The sequence below is a fragment of the Marmota marmota genome, unplaced genomic scaffold, assembly GCF_001458135.2.
Source record: "Marmota marmota marmota unplaced genomic scaffold, marMar, whole genome shotgun sequence".
Classification (NCBI taxonomy): domain Eukaryota; kingdom Metazoa; phylum Chordata; class Mammalia; order Rodentia; family Sciuridae; genus Marmota; species Marmota marmota.
This window is the reverse complement of record NW_026000211.1, coordinates 11,011,572-11,037,900: the sequence shown is the minus strand read 5'-3', so window position 1 is coordinate 11,037,900 and position 26,329 is coordinate 11,011,572. Positions and strand designations below refer to the sequence as shown.

Genomic DNA, 26,329 nt, shown 5'->3' with positions numbered 1-26,329 from the left:
TTTGAGACAGGGTCTCTCTAAGTTGCTGAAGCTGGCCTCAAACTTAAAATCTTCCTACATTAGCTTCCTAATTTACTGAGATTACAGGTATGTGCCAGCTTCCTTACTAACCCTTGTTTCTGTTTTTTCTTTTTTTTTTGTGGTACTGGGGATTGAACCCAGGGCCTTGTACATGTGAGGCAAGTACTTTACCAACTGAGCTCTATCCCCAGCCCTCCATTTTTTTTGACAGTACCCATCTTAATGGGACTCTTGCATTTTTGTGTAACTTTTTAAAGGACAAGTATATATCTTTGGGGGTGGAAAAGCATGGGTAAGACTGTAAGATCGGTAGACAGCAGCAATGGGCTAGAGGCCCAGCTCTGCTATTTACTGGCAGTGTCACCTTGGATAAGCCTGCATTCCTTATATCTCAGTTTCTTATTGATTAAATAGGGCAAATAATAGCTCCTACCTCCGTAAGTTATAGTGAAGATTACATGATAATGTGTGTAAAGTACTCTGCACAGAATTCAGAACATTTTAAAGATTCATTACAATGTTTCATTTTTTTTTTTTTTTTACTTTGATGTTGATGATGTCCTAAATTTTGGCGGCTGAGGAATTTTATGATGTCTACTTAAAACTGGATTTTATGATTCATGATCTGGGTTACCCTTGACTACCATGGATAGAATTTTTCTTTGGTGACTTTATATGACTGGTTTCATTTTGTGGCTACTTGGATATTACCTGAAGACTCCTTTCCTAAACAAGGGACCACCCAAATCCTTCTGAGCAATGATTCATTTGATTACTGACTAAAACCACCTTTTAGGCCTGGCAAGGTGGCACCTGCCTGTAATCCCAGCAGCTTGGGAGGCTGAGGCAGGAGGATTGAGAGTTCAAAGCCAGCCTCAGCAAAAGCAAGGTGCTAAGCAATTCAGTGAGACCCTGTCTCTAAATAAAATGCAAAATAGGGCTGGGGATGTGGCTCAGTGGTTGAGGGCCCCTGAGTTCAATCCCTGGTACCAAAAACAACAACAAACCCCCCAAACATCTTTTAGACTTTTATCCAGTTATGTTTGTTGTACTCCTCCTGTCCCACCCTTCCAATGGCCTCTATCAATAATGTTTTAGCAGATGTTAGTGGCTGCTCACCATCATTCACTAATTCCTGGAGCACCTTGAAGGAGCCTGACTGGCGAGGCTGTGTAGGTTCCTCCCGATTGTCATGGAGCATCCGGTACACATCTGACTGGGGGGGTACCGAGGCTGTGGGTTCACTGAAACACAAGTATGGCTGGTGAAGCATCATCAGGAGCAGCAACAGACTTCAATATGCAGTCATCACTATGTGTACAACAACTACTGAACCGAGATTGACTTTCAAGTAAATATTCTAATTAAAAATATAATGTAAATACATTAAAAATGTTGCCTTAAAAACGTCATTGAGCAACAGACCTGGGAATCACATCAGTACTTCCCCATTTGGCAAAACACTTTGGAGGGAAATCAAAAGGTGATTGTTAGGAAATGATATTTTAAGAAACAAGACTTGTGTCTGATAGATATATACAATTATAGAAGTGAATAAAATTAATTTTTCAGAAAAAAGAAATACACATGATAGTGCAGGAGTGAACCCAGTTCGATTATTCTCAGTCATAAAATTTGTAATGACGCTCAGATTCACTTTTATATTTAACTAAGGGTAAATTGCTTAATTTTGTTTTTAAGGTTAATTTGTTTTGTGGAAATGACAAAAGTGTCATTTAACTTGTAAGTCAATGCAATTCAATTTGTCATTGTTTAAAACACATAATGTAGAAATCTTCATCTATACATCTGTTAAATTGATTATCCTACCTTTTTAAAATAGCTACATTAAAATCCATTCAGAATTATAGCAGCTTCATTTTAATTTGTTTTCTACAAATATATATAATGAACAATTAAAAATACCACCATACTACTATTTATCAGATGCTAAAACTTTATCTCTTTATGTCATTTAACTGCATTATCTAGAAAAGATAGTAATATGCACATACTTTAATTGCCTGTATTATATTTGAAAATAATCATACATATTAATTTTTTTGCAAAATGACTGAGATATATTATTAACTCAATGAATTTATCATGAAATATCTTTAAGATATTGTTACATAGCATTCTTAAGCATCACAATGATTTATAAAAAGTGATTCTGCAATATTGAAGGATGTAATAAGATTTTATCCCATAATAAATTATTTTAATTGAAAAAGTGTGATGGCAAAAGTACTTGAAACATATTTATAATACATAAGAAAAAAGTCAAAGTAAAGCTCAATGGGAATTAAATATTTACTTTCATAACCTGAGGTATTCACTTATAAAACTCTATGTGAGTCAAATATTTTAAATGAAAAATAGTTACCTCTTCACACACTGCCATTAAAAGAGATATCATCTCATGAAAGTTCTATGACCCTCCCTCCCCTTCCTAATTTTTGACCCCTCAAAAGACAGACATAGTGTAAATTATAAATCAGTTTGAGAAGTACTAAATCAGACGTTTGTGAAGATCATTAGAGCTTTCAGAAGACATAAACTTTGGTTCTTATATAATATTATTTTATTGCTGTCACATTATCGCCTTTGATAATTCCTCCAATCTTCTTGACCACCAGGACTAGATATTTGCAATAAATCCTCATTATTTTTTCTTTAAAGCTTTCCACATAGTTTTCTTTCCATTAAGATACTATTAAAAGATACCACTAAAGTTGACATTGCCCGTGTGTTTAGTTAATATGCTCATGGTTCAAAAAGACTGGCATTACCTCATTGAGGGTGTTTCCCCTAGAGCTGTTGAAACCTGACCCTGAAGTGTTTCCATAATATTGTCATCTGAGTACAACTGCATAGGTGTATTAAACTGAGCATGTACAATCTTCACCCCAGGAAGTTCCATTTCCAAAGGAATGTTAGGGGCCATCTTAGCAGCAACTTTCAAGTCACCTGGGCAAATGGTACTAAGAGTACTGACAGAAGACGGGGTGCTACGTCCACTGCCACCATCAATACCGGAGGGAGTGCTGCATCCACTGTGTTAAGGACCACGCAACACAGAGACAACACAAGGCACCAGACACAGAGAACAGGACAGATAGGTTGTGAGGAACGGAAGGCAAAAAGTGAGAGGTGAATTACATCCAACTAAGACGCTAGCTAGAATTTGTTTTTAAAAAGGACGATTCATGATTGGAAAAGTTTAATGAAATTCAAAGACGCAGGTGATACCGCATTTGTTGGCTCTACCAGGCAATTTGTGAGTTAAGCTACGTGCAGAAAGAGTTGTATATAAAGTAAATAGAATAGATGAAGCTATCCTCCCTTTAAAAAAAATAAGCCAAATAACTTTACACCTCACAACATTATAGACTAGACATTGGCTAGACATTGTTTTGCATTTCTGAAGTACACTAATTAAAATTAAAACATTAATGAACGATCCTCCACATATAGTAGCTGAATATGTAGCAGGAAGATCCAAAGATGTAGAATAAATATTCAAAATAAGAAATATCTTTCAGTAATACAGAGGCCCTTCAGTTGAATAGCAATTGGCACCTTGTAGGTTATAAGATAAAGTTGTGTTAAAAATATTTTGTAAATATTTTATTACTCTTTTGATATTTTCTGTTTTATTCCTTTATTTTAAAACACTGTCCCATAGCTTAATACAGGATCTAGAAATAGCCAATAAATGCTTTTCACCTTGCCATTAATTATTAGAGGACAAATAAGATAGTCACAGATTATTTAGGTGCTCCCCTTGGACTAAGATATATTTCTTTGATACACAGCTATTTCATGTAAAATTTTGGAAGCACGCATATATTTCCAGGCATATTTCTCATTAACTTTTGAAGACAAGTTATAGGGGCTTATTACTAATATATCAGAAAGGCCAGTCATGCAAATTTAAGAACTAGGGATATTTCATATTCCTTACGAAACTGAATAGGAGGTTGGTCACAACATTTTTCTACATGCAATTTTAAGTGCAGCAGTAGATGCATTTTAGGAGAAAATAAAATATATTAAGAGATTTAGAAAAGCTCAATCATTTAAGACAAAGCAAAAAGAAATGTTAGTATTCATGTAAACTTCTCTCATGCCTGTCAGTTAGTGTAGCTATAAACTTAAGATGGATGATGGATTTATATGATTCATTTACTGCAAATTCAATATTCTCTCAGGTTTTAAGTGTAATCCCATTTCTGAATATACTCTCTAGGGCTTCAATCTCATGTAGATAGCAAAACCCAGAAAGATACTGGATAGTGATTTTGTTGCAGCCTGATTAGTCTTAACAACTTATATATCACCAAATGGATTAAATTTCTTTTCAGATTGTGTTATACAATTTTAATTGAACTACATAGCCCAAACCAGGCAGGTAAATGGGTCTTTCTCTTTCAGTTTCTGGCTGTTGAGAACCTGTTTAAAACTCAATTTGCACCTTGGTGAGATCATATCCAGTGTCATTGTTCACCCATTTTGTAGGCTCAACACTACCCTGGATCCTAAAATTAACTTCAGCTGGTAAAAGAAGTAAAATTTCAGTTGTAGTGAGTTTAGTTAAGATTACATTGATTTGACCTAAGCTTATGAAATGGTACTTTAGGATTTAAAATACTGAGTGAAATCTTGAGAGATTTGGGGTTCAAAATACTGAAGGTGTTCAGCAAGCATTTAGAACTATTCTGGCCTGGCTGTAAGTCAGACATTGTGCTGGATACTGGATAAAATATTATCAAATGGAAATTATAGATATGCCTTACTTTGTAATTAGCACTCTTTTATTTATTGGGGTTTTGAGATATTGGCATGGTTGTTTATATAATTTTAGTTAAGCAAGGATTGTGTCTTCTATTTCCTATTTCTTTTATCATTCTATTAGTGGTTCATGTCTATTAGAGGGATGGAAAATATAGACCCTAAGCCAACCAAAATAACCTTTGTAAATTTCTGGGACAATTTTTAAAGATCTCTTAAAATGATGCTTAAAATAAAATAGTTTTCATGGACTCCAGTCACTGTGGCTATTATCATGGTCATCATGACCTTGCTAAAGGAGTAGGTTTGTATCAGTGAGTTTTCCTGAGGAGGAAAAACCACCTTCAAGGTTGATGACACATTCAATAGCTTTATACTCAGGTCATTGTGACAGAGCGTGAATTTCTTTGGGGTGTGTACAGACTTTGGGGGGCATGCTTCTGGATGCAATTTGTCCAAAAACCACTTGCAGGGATTGTATTTTAACATTTGGATCTATAAAATACATTGCATATATTTTTAGTTACATCTTTGGCTTTAAATTTTACATATTTGCACATAAAACACGGGTGTTTTAAAATACTTCAATTATGATGGAATAATTAAAAGAATCAGAGCTATTACAAATTTAGCATGTCCAATTTACTTCAGATTAAATAAACTGTTCATTAATAGTGCAGTAATGGCTTGGTTTGTAGCCTCCTAAAATTTCCTCTCTAAAGATTCTTCTTTCAAAGGAAGCAGCAAGTTCAGAAGCTAGAGAAAATAGTGATATGGCACAAGAAGAAAAGAAAGATGAAGAGGCCTCTTATTTTTTTGGAGGGGGAGAACACTGTACAAATCAGAACAATAATAAGCCAGGTCAAAATTCTTATCCAAACAATCAGAAAAAGCTAACAAGGATTGAACACAGGGGCCCTTAACCACTGAGCCACATCTCCAGCCCTATTTTGTAAATATTTAGAGACAAGGGTCTCACTGAATTGCTTAGTGCCTCACTTTCGTTGAGGCTGGCTTTGAACTCACCATCCTCCTGCCTCAGCCTCCAGAGCTGCTGGGATTACAGGCGTGCTGGATCGAGGAGGCATTTTTATAATTTGTTCACTGGCATCTATTTTTAAGCAAATCCTTATTCCTGTACCTCTCCTCCCATCTTCTAAATTTAGCTATATTAAAAGAGACCTTCAAATGACAGACTCACACTGGCTTGTCCTTATTACCATGTGGTGAAACAGGGCATTATTAGTTCTTTCCCCTTAGGTTGAAGTTCAATTTCCAGAGAAGGTATTTGAAAAGGATCATCTAGAGATGATAGCTTTTTCTGATTGTTTGGATAAGAATTTTGACCTGGCTTATTATTGTTCTAATTTGTACAGTGCACTCCATGAGGGTATCTAATGCATCTCCTTCCCTCTCAACTTTTACTTTATACTTTTTTTCATGCAAGTGGAAAAGTTCCTTGTCAGAGGGCTTCTCTTCCTTTGCAAGGATGAGAAGATTCTTTGCAAGGATCCACAAGAATGCCAGTTTATCTTTATGTAAGGGCTAGGCTTAGTGGGATTTGAAGGTGGAGTGAGAAGCAGATACTCAGGTGGGATGACCAGCACCTGTCAAGCCTGTGGAGGGACCTCAGCTTTCCCTGTGTTCCCTGTCGGCTTCCTTACTCCTGACCCAGGGCACGATTCCATTTTTGTCCCTGCTGGCTGGGCTTTCCTGACCTGGGATAGACTATGTCTGAGTGACTCAAAGGTCACCGTGTCCTGGATGGGATCCCCAGAGCAGCAGGGGACTAGTTATAAATACACATGGGGATCACATGAAATTTCACAGCTCTATAATCTTGTCAATATTTACTCACAGAAATGGAGGTTATTTGGCCTCTGCTCTCTGCTAAGTGAGTTCGTTTCTTTTTGCTTTTGAAATGAGCTATGCGATGAGAAGAGCCACTGCAAACATCTTACAAGTTACTTTCTTGGTAATTAGTAAGAATGAATTAAAGGAGCATGCAGTTCAAACTTCACAATCTCAGAATTTATGACCTGCTTCGGCCTGGGATTATGAAAGGTTTGGGCCGAATATTGTGCTTGTGTTCAAAGTAGTTCACATCCTGTAAAAACAAAGGGTTACAAAAATCCCTCAGTGGAAGATGACTTTTTAAAAATAAAAGCAATTGAATAACAACTGTACAGACAGGATTATTTACCACCAAATATTGACACGACTAAGAAGGGTGGTGATATAACGGGACGATTTCTTCTTTTAACCATCTATTCACTAAATGTTCAGGAACTGCCTGGTTGGGTTCCAAAACAATTAGAACCGTGTTCTAGATGCTTGTCTTTAAAATAAAAATCCAACAGTGCCTTCAGGAAAGTAAAAGAAAAACAGCAAGAGCTGGACTTTTGAAAAGAAAAGAAACCATATTATCAAGGTCAAGAACATTGTGGCCAGAACTGAGAGACCAGTACTTACTGTTGAGGTGAACTAGGAATGAGACCCCGCAGCTGTCCATGAAGCGCATCTTGGATATTGCTAGTTGAATAGAGCCCAATTGGTGAGTTATAGGAAGCGCTCACTACCTGTCTTTTGTCATCAATGTTTGCTGCTGCAACAAAAGGCTGGGCCCTTCTGTTGTGTGCGGTACCAATGGGTTTGAATTCCTGTACAATGGCAGACAAAATACACAAGGCCACAGAGTGCACAACAAGCCGTTAGTAAGCAAAACTAACAACATCGCTATTGTTAATAAAGGCATCCTTACCTGCCATGAGATTGACAGAAAGGTTAAAGGAGGAGTTAGAGGTGCATCTTTCTGTCATTTTTCCCTGAAATTTGCTTGTGCTATATTCACCTACCAAATGTTACCCTGCAAAGGAATTGACCTTGTTTAAAATATCACGAGATAATTCAAATATTGTATCTCTTGTCTGCTCCCTACTGACTTCATCTATGCTTTTAAGAAATTGTAATGACTCATTTGAATATTGAAAATTTGTGTCAGAAATGAGATTTTTGGCTCGGAAAAAATTATTACTCTTAACATTTTTTCAAGAAGAACTTACATATGCTTTCTCTTCTGATAGTGTCTTGGGAAATCTTCCCCAATGTCTTAAGACATAATCTATAGAATGATGGTTTATGAGTAAATACACTGAATTGTTTTTAACTAATCTAGGTAAAAATGCTATTTTTAAAAGGTATCTACAACAACAAAAAATTCTTAATTTGGATTAGGCTATAATCTTAAATTTTGAAGAAATGATAATGATTAAAATAATTGTGAAAGTAGGAACAACATTTATAGATCCCCCCTTTTATTATAGTGATTTCATGTTGTGTATTTAAAGAACTCTTCCTATTTATTCTAGTTCTGGAAAGTCAGTAAGTTAGAGATAAGCAGTGTATATGAGTCATAAAAGGATTTTTACTTCTTTACTTAGGGAAAAGGACCACACATCAGAATCCTAAACTCTGAGTTTGAAGCACGCCTCAGAGATCTGAAATCCCATATTAGTATTTGTTAATGTAGGAATAATGTTTTCTAGTTTTGAATGGTTGTATAAATTTGTAAAGCCAGTAAAAACCTCTTATTTTATCTTCTGAAATTGAAAAGAAGGGTTGAATTGAATGCAATTTAGCCAATTCTTCAATAGTGACATTGAATTTACTGATAAATTTCATTTAAATTTTTCCTCCACAACAGTGGCTCACTGCAGAGGAATTGGCCAAGGCAACATTATTGTTGCTGTTGTAGCAGAAGGACATTTCTAAAGTTTAACTTTAGAAATGTTCCAGCTTTGAATTGCAGAACGTGTGAAAATGTGTGTAGCTAAAAATTTACACAGAGGTACAATCTGATTGTTTTAGCTAAATTAATAATGAAGTCAGATTGGCTGTGTTTTATGATTAACCATTATTATGGCATGAAAATAGTGAACTGGAAATAATTGTAAGTAATGGTAATAGTCATGATCCAGGTCTTTGTAACTCTTTCTGATGTGAAAAAAGATAGAGGGAAATTTAGTTTTAGTGAATTATAAATCTTTCAGGCTAATTACAGTGTAAATTAGGCAGGACTAAATGGCTCAAGCTTTGAAGAACTTAGCTTTTTTTTTTTAAACAAAGCATGAGATGCCTTAAAAATCTTGGTGAATAGAATTAAATTTATAATTAATTAACATAATAAAATGGCTTTATGGGAAAAATCTTTGCCCTTGATTTTTCTTAGCCTTAAAAGGAATAAACATGGATGGTAATTATACTGTAAATAATGTAATCTTCCTGAAATTATTTGCATCTTAATAATCTGTAGTCTTATCAATAGCAACACATAAGTTAAATATCACCAAGCCTTTTCTTCACCATTTTCCATTTTGGTTATATACATTGCAATGGTCACAAATGCAAGTTTTGTTAAAAAATTACTCTATTTTCCATTCAGTTCATAAGGGGAAATATTTCTAACACAGACTTCAAACACTTTTATTTAGGCTTTGCAAAGCATTAGTTTATTGGTTTTCAGAGTCATTCCCAAAAGCACAATGAAGTGTATATACCAAAGGTAAACAGAAATTTAAGTATGGCACTAAAAGGAAACTTTCTATCCAAGTCTTACATCATTGTTGACCATCAAACAGAATCAAAAGACAAATCCAATTAGAAGTTTGCTGTCCCATTTTAATTCCTTTTTGCTTTTCTTGGAAAATAATGAGTAACAGACAAATAGCTGTACAAAATTTATATAGCAGTTAATATAGTCCAGCTCTTGTGTTTATTCTATCCAGACAAAACCATCAAGTAATTCTTATCTCCTAGGAATTCAAAAAGCAATCACCCAAAATTAATTGACAATTAAAAAACTCTTATTTTTAAACCATAGCAGCTTATATTAAGGGATGATATTTTCAATTAGTGAAATGCTAGAGCCACCAGATAAGGCTAAGAAATGTGACAGAGCTTTGCTGACACTGGGAGACTGCAGCTCTTGATAAGGGTCTTCTGAGTCCTTGAAATGACCTCAGCAATGTCAGCACTCAAGGACAACTCACCTTCAGTTTCTACCTTGGAGAAATGACCCACCATTAAAGTCTCAGGATATATTCACCTCCATCAGAGCAATACATTTCCCTGTAACTTACATTTAACTTTCATTTAAAAATGGAGGGAAATGAGAGAAACAAACTATAGGAAGCTAGTGTATATCTGACCAAGCCACAATGAGGAAATAATTGCATTTCATCATATTTGAAATCTATGCCCAATTACCCCTCCCTCATGCTCACTCCTCAAATGAAAAATAAAGTCACCCTTATTTTCTCCAGTGACTTTTTCAAATGTTTCCTGTTCTCATTGCAGTTATCTAAACATTGCAGATTAAAGTGAACTCTATGAAAATATACAGTGACTGTGCATGTAATTTGCATCTTCTTAAAAATTCTAATTTGTTATATATGACAGCAGAATTCATTACAATTCATACTACACACACAGAGCCCAATTTTCATATCTCTGGTTGCATACAAAGTGTAGTTACACCACTTGTGAATTCATACAGGTACTTAGGGTAATGATGTCCATCTCATTCCACCTTCTTTTCTACATCCATGCCCCTCCATTCTCCTTCCACATGTTTGCCCTATCTAGAGTTTGTCTAATCCTCCCATGCCCCCCACGGCCAACCCCATTATGAGTCAGCCTCCTTGTATCAGATTCAACATTTGGCATTTGGTTTTTTGGGATTGGCTAACTTTGATTAGCATTATATTCTCCAACTCCATCCATTTATGTGCAAATGTCATGATTTTATTCTCTTTTAATGATGAATAATATTCCATTGTGTATATGTAAGTGCATCTTGATTATCAGATCTTCAATGGCATAGATGAAATCTTTTGTATAAAAATGGAGAGAGCTTTCTTCTCATTTAGAGAAGAACCATCTTTTTTTTCCTGAAAAACATCTTTCTACTATGATAGGCACATGATGTTTTTGAGTTGATCAACCAATATTAAAAAATAAGGGTAATGATTTATTTGAGAATGTCACCTTTGAAGGACTATTGACATACTCTTAGACTACAGTAATGCTTTGTATAGAAAAACATGTATATCTGCTCCTAGACTGTTCAGGACCTTATGGAAAGAATTAATTCAAGTCTTGGGATTTGATCTAAACAATTTCTAAGGTCCTTTATAAGCCTAAAATTCAAGTTTAAGTTTATGAAAACAAAATTTGATTATTTAGTGGTAGTATGGAAAATGAAAAAGATTAAAAATTCTTATGTCAATTATTACTCTGTAAGAAAAAGTCTCCTAAGCTTAAACCTGTGTATAGAAAAGAACAACAGAAAAAAAATATAAACATTTAATTATTTGTGACTGGGTATGGATTGATAGATATAATGTTTCTGCAATGAAGAGATATCACTTTTAAAATGAAAAAGAATATTTTATTGTAAACCACAGGTCACAATACCTATGATAAAAGTTTGATTTGGGTTGAGAAACAAGAGCTTGAATATTGTATTGTTAATTGGAATTTCACTATCTACAATGACATTTTAAAGCATGATGAATTTTTTTTTCTCAAACTGGCACACCTCTGCTGTCCAGAAGGCTGCTCTATTTGCAGAGTTCTCATTAAGATTTTAAAAAAGGATCTTTTTACATAGCTTCATATTATTTTAAAAAATAATCATAGCTTAGTGTTTCTCTGATCTCAGTATGCAAGTTAAATTCACTGTTTGATCTTCATAACCACATTTTTCCCCCCTAGTTTATGCCATAGGATTTTCAGATAGTAGGCAATACACTGAAATTTACCTATTTTGTGTAGGGAATGTTTGTCCTGAAGCACAAGTTACGTGAACTGGTCATATGGAAATCTGGCATTAGAGTCTCATGAGGAGTAGAAACCATTTGGTCCATTAGGAGACCCTGAAATTGCTCTTATCTCTGAGCCCTTCAAACACTGGCCTCATGGAGAGGATGCCAGTAAGAGTTAGTCATGACTCAAACTAATGGAATTTTTAAAGGCTCCATCTGACTGGCGGTTATAGCTCTTATCTTTACCTTTTCTTTTTTTAATCTCATTTCCTTTTTTCCAGTTGTAGTTTCATAAATGTTCATATTTTCTAACTCCAAAATGGGCCACATGGGCTAATACACGTCTGACTAGAGGACAGATTATTTAAAAATTAGTATTAAGCCATAAAATCTAATTCTTAGAATAATCATAGTCATAAATTAATGCTCACAGATTTGCAAAAGAGGTGCTTTCCAGAGCTACAACTCAGGAATTACCTTTAACCTTCAAATCTGGATAGATACTAGTAAAGCAGGCTCTGATGGTCTAAGTGCATTTTGTGCTTAATCGAATACTACTTGGTAAATTATCTTTGTGTCAGGGTGGGAGCAGTGACCGTGGGGATTTGGAACTTGGATCAAATCTGTCTAGTCAGTTCCATTCCTTACATCTCATATTGATGAAAAATAGTTTTAAAAAATCAGAAGAAAATTTGACTGGAAAGATAATTTGCAAAATGGTGAAGTGCAGTTTTGGATGATGCTGTATATGGACAAAGGAATGAAGAATTCCATCTAATTTGTCCTGGAGCTAGCAAGAATTTGGATTGGTCTTCTTTAAATAAAGCACCAAAGAGTCACTTTTTTTCTCTTGTGTTGCTTCTAAGTGAAGAATAGATGAAGGTGGGAAGAACAGGTGGGTTTGGGCAGTAATCCAAAGGGCTATATATAGGTGATAGCTTTGCTTGGAGAACTTCATTTTTTCTTCTTCCAATCTCTTTTTTCTACCTCTTTGACTTTTTCTCCCCCTGGAAGTGTTTCTTCTCACCAACCTACCTAGCCAGGGTAAATCACCATCAGCTTTCAGATCCTTTATCACTATATTTACAGGTTGAGCATCCCTAATCCAAAAATCCTGACTTTGAAATGCTCCAAATAGGTGACTTTTTGAGAAAGTGGAAAATTCCACAGCTGTCCTTATGAGATGGGTTGCCATCAAAACACAGGCACACTAAAAAATATTGCATAAAATGATCTTTAGGTTATGTGTATAAATGTATGTAAAACAAAATGAATTTCATTTTTAGACTTGGGCCACAAAATATCTCAAAATATATAAGCAAATATTCCAAAATAAAAAAAATTGAAATGTAAAATTCTTCTGGTCTCAAGGATTTCAAATAAGGGTTATTATTAAACCTGTATTACCTATCTGGTTGATTTTATCCTTTGCTCACCTACCCTGAAGAGTGAGTCTTACCTGACCTCAATATCCCACTGAACTTTCAAGATCTCTTATACAATGCAACAGCTGGAGGTGGTGGCAGATCAGCTCTGGGAATTTGTTCCCAGGACTGGCCCTGGCCAGTGTTAGAAAAGGCGCAGTTTATCATTAGGTCCTGTATTCTTTTCTTTCCTTTGTTAGCCACTTATTGAGTGGCTGTTGTGGTCTGCGGCCTGGAAGAGCCAAAGAGAAGAGAATAGACACAGGGTTCCTGTCTTCAAGAATATTCAGTGTCCTGCACTTTCCCTTTGGGGTCTCCTTACTCTTCCTTTTGCTCCTGTGGTTTTAGGCTCAAACTCTACCTTCCTTCCTGTCAAAAGTCAGGACAAGAATCTTATAACTCTAAAGATTACATAGGGTATTTATTTTGGTGGGGGTGGGAATTTGTATTTTAACAGCAGCCTTTTTTCTTTTTGGAGACTCTTTTTCAGATATCACAATTAAGGTTTGATTTAATTTCAGTTTTTTTTTTTTTTTTTTTACTTTTGGAAAGTAGACACAGACAAGCATCAGATTATCTGATTAATTTAGCTCATGAGATAAGAGTTGCCTCAAGGGAAAGTTCTCTATCTTTTGCAATTCAGCTGCATAAGCAGAAGATCTCCATGATAACATAATACAAAACTTTTTTTCTTTTGTAAAATAAATCTGATTACAGAATATCAGAATTGGGAATTAAAGAAGGGTGTCAAATAAGATCTGGGCAAAGACCTTGAAGAACTCAAGTTCCCAACAACGATTAGATTAGAGACACCTGTTTCAAGTGGCAGAGCCTATTTTTATTTTGCTTTGTTTTAACAACTTAAACTTCTTAGATTACCTCATAGCCTTTTGGCAGGAGTCCATGATAAGAAATGAAAAAAACAAGTGGACTCTAGGTAAATTTAGCCAAATGCTTCCTGATGAGAACATACTTGCCTTTTAGCAAGATGTTTGTTAGGCATATTTCTGTTTTTTCTTGATGTAAGAAAACATGTATCACATAAATTAATCTCAGAAAGTAAAGACAGACAACCATTTCATCAGGTCTTGTTCCAATTTTTACATTTCCCATTTCTTCCTCTTGGAAGCATCCCATCATTGAAAGGAAATATAATGCAAATACCATTTACTCTAACATCCATACCTGTGGTTCTGACTCTAAGTTGATTTTGAAAGGATGAGCTTTCCCATCTTCAGATACCTGTGGAGACCATAAGCGAGTTTCTGCCCTGGAAATAGAACAAAGTTTTAGTATACTTTAATTTCCTATTATTTTTTTTGAGAGTACTAGCAACTAATTTAAGCCAAAGGAATTTTTTTTTTAAAACTTATTATTCTGTATTTTTCCATACCAATTAGTCTTATGTTTCTGTGTCCTTTGGGGGAATCTAGAATAGACCAAGAGTGCCTAGATTGCATTGTACACTGGAAAGAGTTGGCCTCCCAGTGCCTGTGGGAAATGGCACTGCCCTTGAAGAATGCAGATCCCAAGAGGCAAAGGCCAGGTCACCCCTTCTTCCCTCTTATCCTACTCAGGCCACCACAGGAAGCAGTGAAGGATGGACTGGGTAGATTTTCTACTGTCATCAGGAACAGAGCTTTGACTAGCCCTTCTCAGGCATCTCTGGGACCTTATGACTCCTAGGGGAATATGTGCTTGGCAGCAGCACAGATTATGCATAAATGGGAAAAGAATCTATTTCACGCATGAAATTGGTGGATTGGCCAATTCATTGAGCCTCTGTACCAAGAAAAATAATTGTGAATCAGTAATGATATGATAAATGTATATCAAAAAAATCACTATAACTGGCCATTATTTTTATGGTTCTGTTTCAGATCAGGGGTCTGATGACAAGAGTTTGGGTTCATTTTCTTTTTCTTTCTTTCTTTTTTTGGTCAGAAGGATCTCACATCTAGCACACTTATATGCACATGACTTCTCATACCTTGTAATATTCTTCTGGCCTGAATTTTGTCCAAAAAAAATGACAATGACTTATAGGATATTAACTGCTGATTTTTAACACATTTTGGCAAGTGAAGAGATTCTCTTAGGGGCCTCTGTACTTTCCATTCCATTGTCTACCATATTGAGGACTGCAGGACTACTAGTCATTCTGTTCAGAGTTTACAAGGTCTATGGCTATTATTATAGTCGATTGACTGGGTTAGTAAAGGAAGAAAAAAATTCATTTGGCCTCTTCATTATTTGGACACTCTAGAGGATTCTAACTTTTAAAAATGACTTATCAACAACTACTGGATTGATGGACTTCAATGAAGAATAGACTAATGTGGCTGATACACACACACACACACACACACACACAAAACAGTCAAAATCCTAGGTGCTATGACAGTCCTTCTCTCTAGGACGATGAAACCATTTGTAGCTGTGGTTCACGTTCTCCTGCAAAAAAGATCGAATTTTAACACCATTAATTAAGGGGCACCTGTCAATTTTGAGACACAGCTGGTGTGCGGCTGCTTTGATCCTGTCCTGCGCATCAGCATGGGTCATGGACTCCGTACCAAAGCCATCGATAGCCAGGATGACATCTCCAGGACAGAGGTTGGCAGCTGCTGCCTTGCTTCCTGGAGTAATCTGGAAGAAATCATGGCACAATTTAAAAACCAACATCTTGAATTTTGTGCCTGACATTTGTATTTTAACCTCGTTTTTAATGTTTAACTAGGCAGGAAATCTTAAATCTAATTTAAAACAACTTCTAATTTCCTTGTAGTTCCTCAAGCAGGCCAACTCTGTACCTCCTTGGGGTTCATTTATTTATTTTTTGATTTGTTCTTTTTAGATATACATGACAGTAGAACACATTTTGACCTATTATACATACATGGAGTATAACTTATTCTAATTAGGATCTCATTCTTGTGGTAGAACATGATGTGGAGTTACACTGGTGGTTGTATTCATAGATGAACATCAGAACGTTATGTTCTATTCATTCTATTGTCTTTCCCATTCCCATTCCCATTCCCTCTCCTTTCCCCTCTCTTTGGGGTTTTATATGCACTGTTATTCTTCCTGAAATGTTTCTCCCTCTGTTCATCTGGATGTTTCTTATCCTTCAGGTCTAGGCTCAAATGTTATATTTTCATCAACCTCCTGATCCATTTGGAATAGCTTCTCTAGTCCCTCTCCCCATTATCTTTTACCTTTACACTCTGTTCATTTCCTTCCTGAAAATTATGTTCGTTTATTTACTTTTATATCATTTGTTTTCTCAACTGGACTGTAAACTCTTGGTTACATGTATATCATGTGTACAGATGGTCCCTGACTTACGATGGTTCAACTTGTGGTTCTTCAAATTTACCATGGTACAAAGTTGATACACATTCAGTAGGAACCACACTTCAGATTTTGAATTCTGATCTTTCCTTGATACCATTAGGCTGAGTGGTAGCAGGGAGGCCATAGCTCTCAGTCACCCTTGCCACCAAGTGGGTAAACAACCAATGCTCTGCAATGCACTGTGTTGGCAAGCTGTGACATTCAGTAGGTTGGGTGTACTAAATGCAGTTTTAACTTATGATGGATTTATTGTGTTGTAATTCCATTCTAAGTCAAGAAGCACCTTGATTTCTAATGTTTCATAGTGTTTAGTATTAATAAATGATAAATGGAAGAATGAACAAAAAGGCTATTTAAGTGAGAGCTCACATAACAAAAAGAGCTAATGCTTGGAAGTTCCTAGTATTTAGAGCAGAATAATACATAAGGCTTGACTCATATTTCAAACTGCTCCAGGAATAAACTAGATAGTCCCTAATGCTCTCTTTAAGGATCACTCACTAATTCATTTCCCCTCAATTTGCTTATTCTAGCTATATATTCTATTTAACTTTGTATCTCTAAGGGAGATTTCAATTCATCTAAATAAATAAAATTGAAAAAATAATGAATTCTCATGTGTCCTAGATCTTCAGTCTTATCACTGAAATATTTATTGTACTTGCTTTACCTCTGTGATAGTCTCACTGTGGTGATCATGATACTTTTTCAATAGCAACAGTTGGTAGAATGGTAGAAGCTGGGTGAAGACAATTGGGATTATTACACAGCTCTGGAAGGTATTTTATCACTGTTTTCCACTTAGAAATTCTCCCAGACCTAGAACTATTAGACAAGCAAAAATTTCCATTCTTGATGTGATTCGTAGGGAAAAAAATAATCTTAAACTTTTCATTTTTCTCTAGATACGGTAAGTCAAAATCGGTATTTTCTATTTTTAAACTTCTAAAACCAGGATGCATTTCTTTGAGTTAAAACATGAGAAAGCATAGCTTATTGTGTTTGCTTTTAAAGCCTCTCTTAATTTTACTAAGTCATGTAAATGGATTTAATTTATATAACATTCAATACAGTTTTGATTAGGATAAGTAGGAAGCAGAGTTTTGTGTATACGTGTCTACACACATTTTATACAGGCTTATTGGAATGTAGATATTGAAAATCTAAGTAATAGATACTGAACTTACCTATTGAATAGGTATTGAACATCTGAGTAACTTAGAGATTGAAGATTACTGACATTTACTAACAGTGTTAGTACTAACATTAAGACTACTATTTCATAATTATGCAAGATATTACATTTGCAAAGCTTCCCACCCCCTCATATCTTTGACTATCCCAATAACTCTCTAAGAAAGACTGGATTAAGAAGACTGTCTGTTTTCTGAGGAGAGGTGTCTAAGTAACCTGTGCCTTTCTGGTTGGTGAGAGCAGCTTCACAGTCATCTTACCATGTGTTCTAGAAGCTAAAGGAAAGGTGTTTGATAGCCAGAACCCACTTATGACTTTGTATTCAACTTGGAAATTGCTGTCCTTACGCCTTAATGGAGAGAGAAATAGGAAGAAGAATGGATTTAGAGAGAGGGATGGGGAATAAGAAGAAATATGATGCCTCTAATTCTTGTTATTCTTAATATGATGCATCTACTTCTTGTTATTCTTCAAGTTCATCAGAACTGGCAATCAGAAAATGACTGCTAAATTATCCTGGTTTTAGTAAGTTTATTTATTTATTTAATTTTATTTTTAAATTTTTTAATTTGGTGGGGGGGGTACCAGGGGATTGAACTCAGGGGCACTTGACCACTGAGCCATATCCCCAACCCTATTTTGTATTTTATTTAGAGACAGGGTCTCACTGAATTGCTTAGTACCTCACTTTTGCTGAGGCTGGCTTTGAACTTGTGATCCTCCTGCGTCAGCCTTCTGAGCCGCTGGGATTACAGGCATGTGCCACCATGCCCGGCCTGGTTTTAGTAAGTTAAATCATTTGCTTAAATTAAGAATCTATTACTTCCCAGAATTACTTTATATTATTACTTTACTGTAATATTTTTGTTATATTATTACTTTATATTATTGCTCACAGTTGATGATTACTATGTTTTCCTGAGTTGGGGGAAGACAGCTGAAATGAGGCAGAGTTTTTTTTAAAGGATTATTATTCAGATTCATTATGGTCTTAAATATTGAAAATATTAGAGAGATAATTGGACATAGCACTGAAATCAATCATGCAGTACTATTTTCAAACTTGTTTGATTGCACAAATCACCTAGGGTCCTTGTTGAACATAAAGACGCCCTCCTACTCCAGATGTCTGGAATCAGGAATCAGAATCTCTAGGAAAGGAGCCAGGGAATTTGCGTTAGCAAATGCCTCAGATGATTTCTACTATTCATATTAACCTATTACTTGGGTCCATCTGGGAAAAAGATAATTTAAAACACAAAGCATGTATAATGTCTTATTTACTGTGGGAGACACAAGGGAAGTTCAAGACACGCCTCTGATTTGATTCTGATGTTAAGAATAAAAATGCAGTCAGGTACAGTGGTGCTTGCTTGTAGTCCCAACTCTTCAGAAGGGCGAGGCGGGAGGTAGGAGGATTGCTTGAGCCCAGGAATTCAGGGCCAGGCTGGACAGCACAGCTGAACATCATTTTTCATACACAAAAATAAGTAAAAATTACTAAAATTATTGAGGAAGACAAGTATATACAGAAAGACTGCACTAGGGGCATGGGTCAAAATCATGAGATTTGGCTTATCAAATACACTTCCCATGCCTCTCTTGGCATAAAGCCCTCTGGTAGCCATATACAATTCATGTCTCTAGAGCTGTACCTTGTGTCAGTTATAGCAGAATCTCTGCATGCACCTTGGCATGGATATTTTCAAATGTTATATGGGTGATTCCAATGCAGCCAGGGTTGGGAACTGTTATTTTATTGTTATAATAACATTATTGATCTCATGTAATGTTATGTCATGTAATTCTATGATCTCATGTAATTCTTAAGACAATCTTACAAAGTAGCCATCTCTATTTTAAGAGGATAGAACTGATGTTTAGAAAACACAAGAAACTGGCATAGGATCATCTAGTGAAAATTTCAATTTGCCCCTGGGTCTGTCTCACTTTATAGCTCAAACTCTTACACTACCTCAATGTGCCTCTGCTGCAGGAATCACTTCCTCTGCCTCCTCCTATCTCTTTCGCCACAATTCCCGTAGAATCCTGGGCAGGTCATATCTTGGTAGTATCTTCTCTTCTTAATGTATCTATTTCTGGGGGTGGGGGTAGAAATCTGTCTAAATTATAACTGCATCCCACAATATCATTCACACACAAGCCATTCTACACACAATAGATATTTGTGGATGTGTGAATGTTTTAAGCACATGAAAACACTTTCATGTAGATGCAGTCTTTGCTAGCACAAAATTACATAGGTTTTTCTTTTTTTTCAATTCACATCAACCTTTCTACTACATTTGCTTTAGCCTGAAAAAGGATTGCATTCAGCCAACACGTACCTTTTTAAAAGTTCACATTTGGATTAAAGATATATGTTAGAGCCTACACAAATGAATGCACTGACACTTTTGTTGTTACTCAAGTCCACACAATGTTCCTAGTTACAATGATCTCAGTCTTGATTTGGAACTTTCGTGTGCTATGAATAGGAAGAAGGGAAGAGTGAAGGGGTAGGAAAGAGGAATCTAAAGAGAAAAGACAGACTGGCATCAGACGTATGTAATCATTTGATGTCACATACACAACACTAATTTGTACTGCAATCTGTATTGGAATTTGGTGAGAGCAAACAACCTGTAACTTGTCTATCAGAGCAGATCCACTTTCTGGATGGTTCAAAAATGTCCAAGAGAGCCTCCTTAGAACCTTCTTGCAAGAACATCAAAAGAAGTTCACTTAGAGATGTGAACCTTAAACATTTTGTACCACTTTTATATCATTCTATGAAATACTTAGGATAATTATATATGGAATTTGAAATAATCTCTCCCCCCTTAAACTGAATATTCAAAACATAAATTTTATCTTGCACAAAGTATAGCACACTTATTGCCTAGAAACTATTTGTCTGTGTATGCGCACATGTGTGTGTTCAATGATAGGAAGATTCACCCCATGGAATAATTTGGAAACAGTTTTGAAGAAGAGACCCTTTTTCTTAATTTTGTGAACTTCAATTTTAAATGAGGGAGAGAATTATATTTGTCCCTCTCTCACAAACTGGTTGCAGTTCCATTGTCTAGGAGCATGGTTACACAGTTGCTCCTCTACTTTATAAAATTGAAAAAAATCCTGAGTCAAAATGCATTCAATACATCTAACCTACCGAACATCATAGTTTATAATAACACGGTCTACTGTAGAGTGTTGGTTGTTGGCTCTCAGGGTCCTGTGGCTGACAGCTCACTGCTGCAGCCCACCATCGAAAGAGGGTAGCATACTTCATATCACCAGCCCAGGAAAACGTTGAAATTCAAACTTCCAAGTATGGTTTGTACTGAATGTGTACCACTTTTATATCATTGTAAAGTAGCTCCAACATTAGCCTGGGAACACCTGCAGTCTGCATTTGTATAGAGTAAGGCAGGAAGGGAGGGGCGGGGCTTGTAGGAGGACAAAGAGCATTTAACTGACTTGATGAAATACATCTCATTCATGGAACTTTTTGTGACATTATAGATATTTCTGTTTCAACTCTTTGTATACTTAATAAGTTATCTAAATAATAATTTAAATAATTCTCATTTATCTTTACTGGGGAATATTTTTTTTCTTTTTTATCATGTTTTTATTTTTACTGGTTCTTTTGAGTTATACATAATAATAGAATTTATTTTGACAGACTTATAAGTGCATGAAATATAATTTGTTCTTTTTCAGTCCCCAGTACTTCCTCTTCCTGTCCCCTCGTCCCTCCCCAATTCCCTTCCCATTCTCTACTAATCTTTCTACTTCTGAAATTTTTTTTAAAATTAGTGTCTTTTACATGATGGTGACATTCACTGTTGTATATTCACACATGTACATAGAAAATTAGGTCAAAATCATTTCATTGTCTTTCCATATCCCATCCTTCCTCTCTTCCCTTCATTATCCTTTGTCTACTCCACTGATCCTTCTATTACGTTTTTTTTTTTAATTTTTTATTGTTGGTTGTTCAAAACATTACATAGTTCTTGACATATTTCACACTTTGATTCAAGTGGGTTATGAACTCCCATTTTTACCCCATATACAGATTGCAGAATCACATCAGTTACACATCCATTGATTTACATATTGCCATACTAGTGTCTGTTGTGTTCTGCTGCCTTTCCTATCCTCTACTATCCCCCTCCCCTCCCCTCCCCTCCCCTCTTCTCTCTCTACCCCCTCTACTGTCATTCATTTCTCACTGGGGAATATTTTTGAGAACACAATCTGCACCTATTTCATGCCAAAAAAGTTATGTAAAAAGTGAGCATTTTAGTCAATTGTTCATATTGTGTCTATGTTTAATTCTGTAACATACATGACGTACAAACCATTGTGCTAGGCACTGTATGGTCCCTGAAGTAGTAAGTTCCTGGCCCCAGGAAGCACCTTATCTAGTAGGACGATATACACAAATACCCATGATACAAAGCTCCACAGCAAGGAGATGTAATAGGCCCAAAGCCATGTAATCAAACAGACAGCCACACTACTCCTAGAAGAAGGAGGTGGGGGGAGTAGTGTTTGAATGGGTTTCCACAGGCACAAATGACAGCGGGGAAAACAATTCTAGGGAAGAGTGGGGTACATTTGAAGCAAAGGCATGTTAGGGAAATTTAAGCAGCCCCAGTGTAGTGGTACCACTGCTTAGGTATGGAGTGAGAGGAGGAAAGCGGGGGAGAGGGGAGAAATGAAATTCGAAAGCTGAGTTGGAATAAATAGTGAAAAGCTATGAATGCTATGCTAAAGTTACAAACTTCATTCTCCACAAGTTGGTGATGCCATTGAAGGATTTTTAAGAATGGGAGAGAGAGGAGCAACCCTGCATTTTTCAAAGATGGTAACATTCCAAGTTTTCTAAGGAATCTCCATGCTGCTTTCCAAAGAGGTTGCATCAGTTTGTAGTCCCACCAGCAATCCTTGTTAACACTAATTGTTGCTTATATTCTGATAAAATTGCCATTTTGACTGGAGTGAGATGAAATCTTAGAGTAGTTTTGATTTGCATTTCTCTAATTACTGGGGGCAAGCAGGGGAAGAATAAGGAACTTTGAATTGCGCAGAAGGGAGTGAGGGGAGGGAAGGGAGCATGGGGTAGGAAAGATGGTGGAAGGAGATGGATATCATTACCCTATGTACATGTATGATTGCATTAACGGTGTTACACTACATCCTGTACAACAAGAGAAATGAAAAGTTGTGCTCCATTTGTCTACAATGAATTGAAATGCATTCTGCTGTCATGTATAACTAATTGGAACAAATTTTTAAAAAAGATGGGTGGTAAGAAAATGCAGGGTGGATTGGAGAGATCAATGTCTTGATGGGGACAGTTATGAAAGTTATGAAATCTTGAATAACAACGGCGGAAAAATGGAAATTATTAGACCTTGAAGACATAGTATTGATAGAACCTGTGACATATCGGACAGCTCAGAACAGAACTATCTGAAAAATAAATGGAATTTTTCACAAGTATGGGCTTCAGAAGGCAGGCTTTGGAGGCAAGTTGATCTGGCATCAAATCCCATCCTGCTATTTGTGATTGTTGGCAGGCTAATGAGCCTTGTGAATCCTCCTTCTTTTATTCTGCAAAAGTTGGTTTTGCTACTACTACTACTCTCAGAGGATTATGGTGAGATTTAAGTAAGTTAGTGAATACAAAGGGCTTAGAATAATGCATGGCAAGCAAGAGTACAATAACACACACACTTGCTACTTCAAAAAATTAAATGAAAATTGTAAAATAGAAAATTCCACCTAAAAACAACACATTTTTTAAAGAAATTATTGGTGTTTTTAATGTGTTTGCTTGTTGTGAAGCTAAGGATTAAACTCAGGGCCTTACTCATGCTAGGCAAGTGCTCTACCATTGAGCTACATCCCCAGCTACATCCCCAACACAAATTATTTCTGAGTAACACCTTTTAGTTTTGTTCCAAATGATTTTCAGTATTATTATCATCTTGGTGGAAATATTAACTAGGTCTGTTCACTAAGGCATTAAAGTCCAAGTGAATATGAATTCATTCATTCAACAACAATCTATGCTGTACATGGCTTCAGGGACACTTGGGATAAAAAACAGTTCAGTTTAACCAGCTCTCCTGGAATTAAAATCATTGAAAAGGTAAACTCAAATGAAATACTCATATCTGGGAATGCACTATTATTGAATCAAGTGTCAAAATGAGTGACACAAATTAATTGAGTTAGAAATTCAAGATAGAACTGGCATTTCAAAGAATCCATAATTAGCATTGTATCAGATAATTTACCAATAGCTTTGTTAGTCCAACTGCAGGTGTAATACTTTAAAATAAACTTTGCCTATAATGCCAACAATTCAAAATTCAAACATATGATTAATTATACTGACATTTTGTATAGTAATAACAAAAATATTTCTTTTATTAGTTCCCCGAAGTGACAAAATTATTTCTTTAGGATTTAGCCTAAATATGATTTATTCTTTGTTAGAACTCAAAAGCTTGTTTAATTTAATATAAACAAATGAAAGCTATACTCCATAAACTAAAAATGTTTCTTAATAGAGATAATGGAAACTGTTTTCTTTGGTAAGTCTATAAAAGGAATTGCTTGGCTCAGATCACAGGAGCATTTTCTGCTTAATTTACTTAGGAACATTTTTGGGGCTATGTTAAATTTTCATGTCTCATAAAAACACTTGTCAGATGTGTTTATATGTTTTTGAAAAATGTAAATCCAAGCTTGCAAATGATCCATTATACGGCCTTTATGATACACATTTTGAGATATTTTTTAAAAGAATATTTGTTCTCAAATCTCATAGAAATATAAATAGGACAGAATTTAAAAGATATTGCCTTATTCAAAATCTATGAGCGATCAGATTATACATATATATTTGTAAAATGAACTACAAGCAGTTAAAAAAGAGAAAAACTTAACAGTTGGAAAATGAAAGTTTAATGTTCAGAAAGCTTATTCCTTTAAGTTAGGTTTAAAATGCTTTATAGGTTGTAACTGAAATAATTGTTTTCTATTAAGAAAAATACTTGTGTTAGAAAAAGATCAACTAAAGCAAATAATGCTTTAGAATTAATTCTAGAAATTCACTGATGGGGAGAAACTCTGTGGTTTCATTTTTACTTTCTCATTTTTCCTAATTAGATAGTGCTTTACAAAACGTTAAATAAGGAAAAGTTTGACTTGGATATTAAAGTATTATTTTTAGAGTTATCAGTCTGGTAACTTTCCACTAGGTAAATCAAAAAGTGACACACTTTCTTTGTAGTTTGTTAAAGGATGATGATTCCAAAGCCATGAAAAAACATTTTTTCAAAATGCCTGGGAACCCAGGAACACACATTAGTAATATTTTCCCTGTCTGGGCTGATATGAGCGGTTCCAGCTTGGCCAGCCGAGGTTGTGCCCTGCGAACAGCGCCCTGCTGAAGTTGTCATTCAAATAAAAAAATCGCTCAGATGCGCATCTATTTCCAAGAAAAAACCGCGGGTGTTTTTTAATGCTTCTTTTCGCATTCCCTGCACCCCATCTATTTGTTACAGAAGGGAGGTGGGTGCGCAGAGGAGAAGGTGCCCCAGTCCCCGCAGCCTCACCTTCTCTGATACCTGTCGTTCTGTCAGTTGCTGGGGACCCAGAGGATGCGGAGAACTTTCAAGCTGACTTTGTTAAGTCTCAAAACGGTTCTGCATCCTTCAAACCTCAACTTGCCAGTTGCTGTTGGCTTTCGAACTTGGAGCCAGAAGCCCAAGACCCACCAGTGCACCGTCCCGCCCGCCCCACCCCAGGTTCCCAGGCCACTCTTCACTTTGAGGCACCCGCTGCGCAACCAGGGTCGCGAGTCCCCGAATTGTAACAAAAGCAACACTGGAAAACACCTACCCTGGTGATGATCAAAGGCTGATTGAAGTCTATGCCCCCCGAAAGTCTGAAGCCCCAGGGCGCAGGGCCTGGGAGGACCACGTTCTGGGGCATGGTGCCTCTGGGCGCGACCTTCCGCAGAAGAAGCGCTGTGGATGCCTGGGAATGGGGGGCAAAGAGGGGCGGCCGGGCACACCGCAGGAGTTCCGCAGCGGCACAAGCCACTCTGCTCCCTGGGGCCGTTTACTAGCCCGGAGTGCAACCAGGGAGCTTTATCCCCGCTCCCGAGTGACGTCATAGGTCTCCCCTCCTCCCCGCCCCCTCCCATCAAGGAGAGCTCCAACTTTGGAAGCAAGACGCGCCTGACCCGCAGGAGTTTACAGATGCGCGCTGGCTGGGTGCAGCCTCCCAGACTCCTCTGGCTGAGAGCAAGCAAGCGCTGGAGAAAGCTTCAGGTTACAGCTTCCATCATCCTCTTAAAGTAACACCTGTCCTCCTGTTTATGTCTACTCCGAGCTCAGCAGTGCACTTTACTGGAGATGAAAAGCCGTCCAACTATAGCCCCTATACTTTGAATCAAAACACAAGCACCACCTGAGCTCCTTCTCTGTCATTTCTTCTTCTGTACTGGTCATGGATTCTAATCAAGGACCTAGGAATTAGAACAGAGACCCTGCCCCTAATAGATGAAAAAGTAGGCCCAAATCTCCATCATGTCGGGTTAGGCCCCGACTTCCTTAACAAGACTCCTATAGAGCAAGAAATAAAATCAAGAATCAATAAATGGGATGGATTCAAACT

General features: G+C 36.4%; 1 protein-coding gene across 2 annotated transcripts in view; it reads right to left on the bottom strand.

The window, feature by feature from the left end:
* Window positions 1–25,798, bottom strand: part of Pdlim3 (PDZ and LIM domain 3) — a 28,717-nt gene extending 2,919 nt beyond the window's left edge. Inside the window, exons 1-6 of one of the 2 annotated variants that reach the window (XM_015486136.2) lie at window positions 25,550–25,798; window positions 15,561–15,712; window positions 14,249–14,333; window positions 6,855–6,922; window positions 2,814–3,077; window positions 1,141–1,265 (exon numbers count right to left, since the gene is read on the bottom strand). In XM_015486136.2, coding sequence (XP_015341622.1) covers window positions 1,141–1,265; window positions 2,814–3,077; window positions 6,855–6,922; window positions 14,249–14,333; window positions 15,561–15,712; window positions 25,550–25,642 — 787 coding nt within the window. In that variant the 5' untranslated portion in view covers window positions 25,643–25,798. Of the gene's footprint in view, window positions 1–1,140; window positions 1,266–2,813; window positions 3,078–6,854; window positions 6,923–7,287; window positions 7,476–14,248; window positions 14,334–15,560; window positions 15,713–25,549 lie in introns of both variants that reach the window. The other variant, XM_015486137.2, reaches the window with a different exon arrangement.
* Window positions 25,799–26,329: the final 531 nt, after the last annotated feature.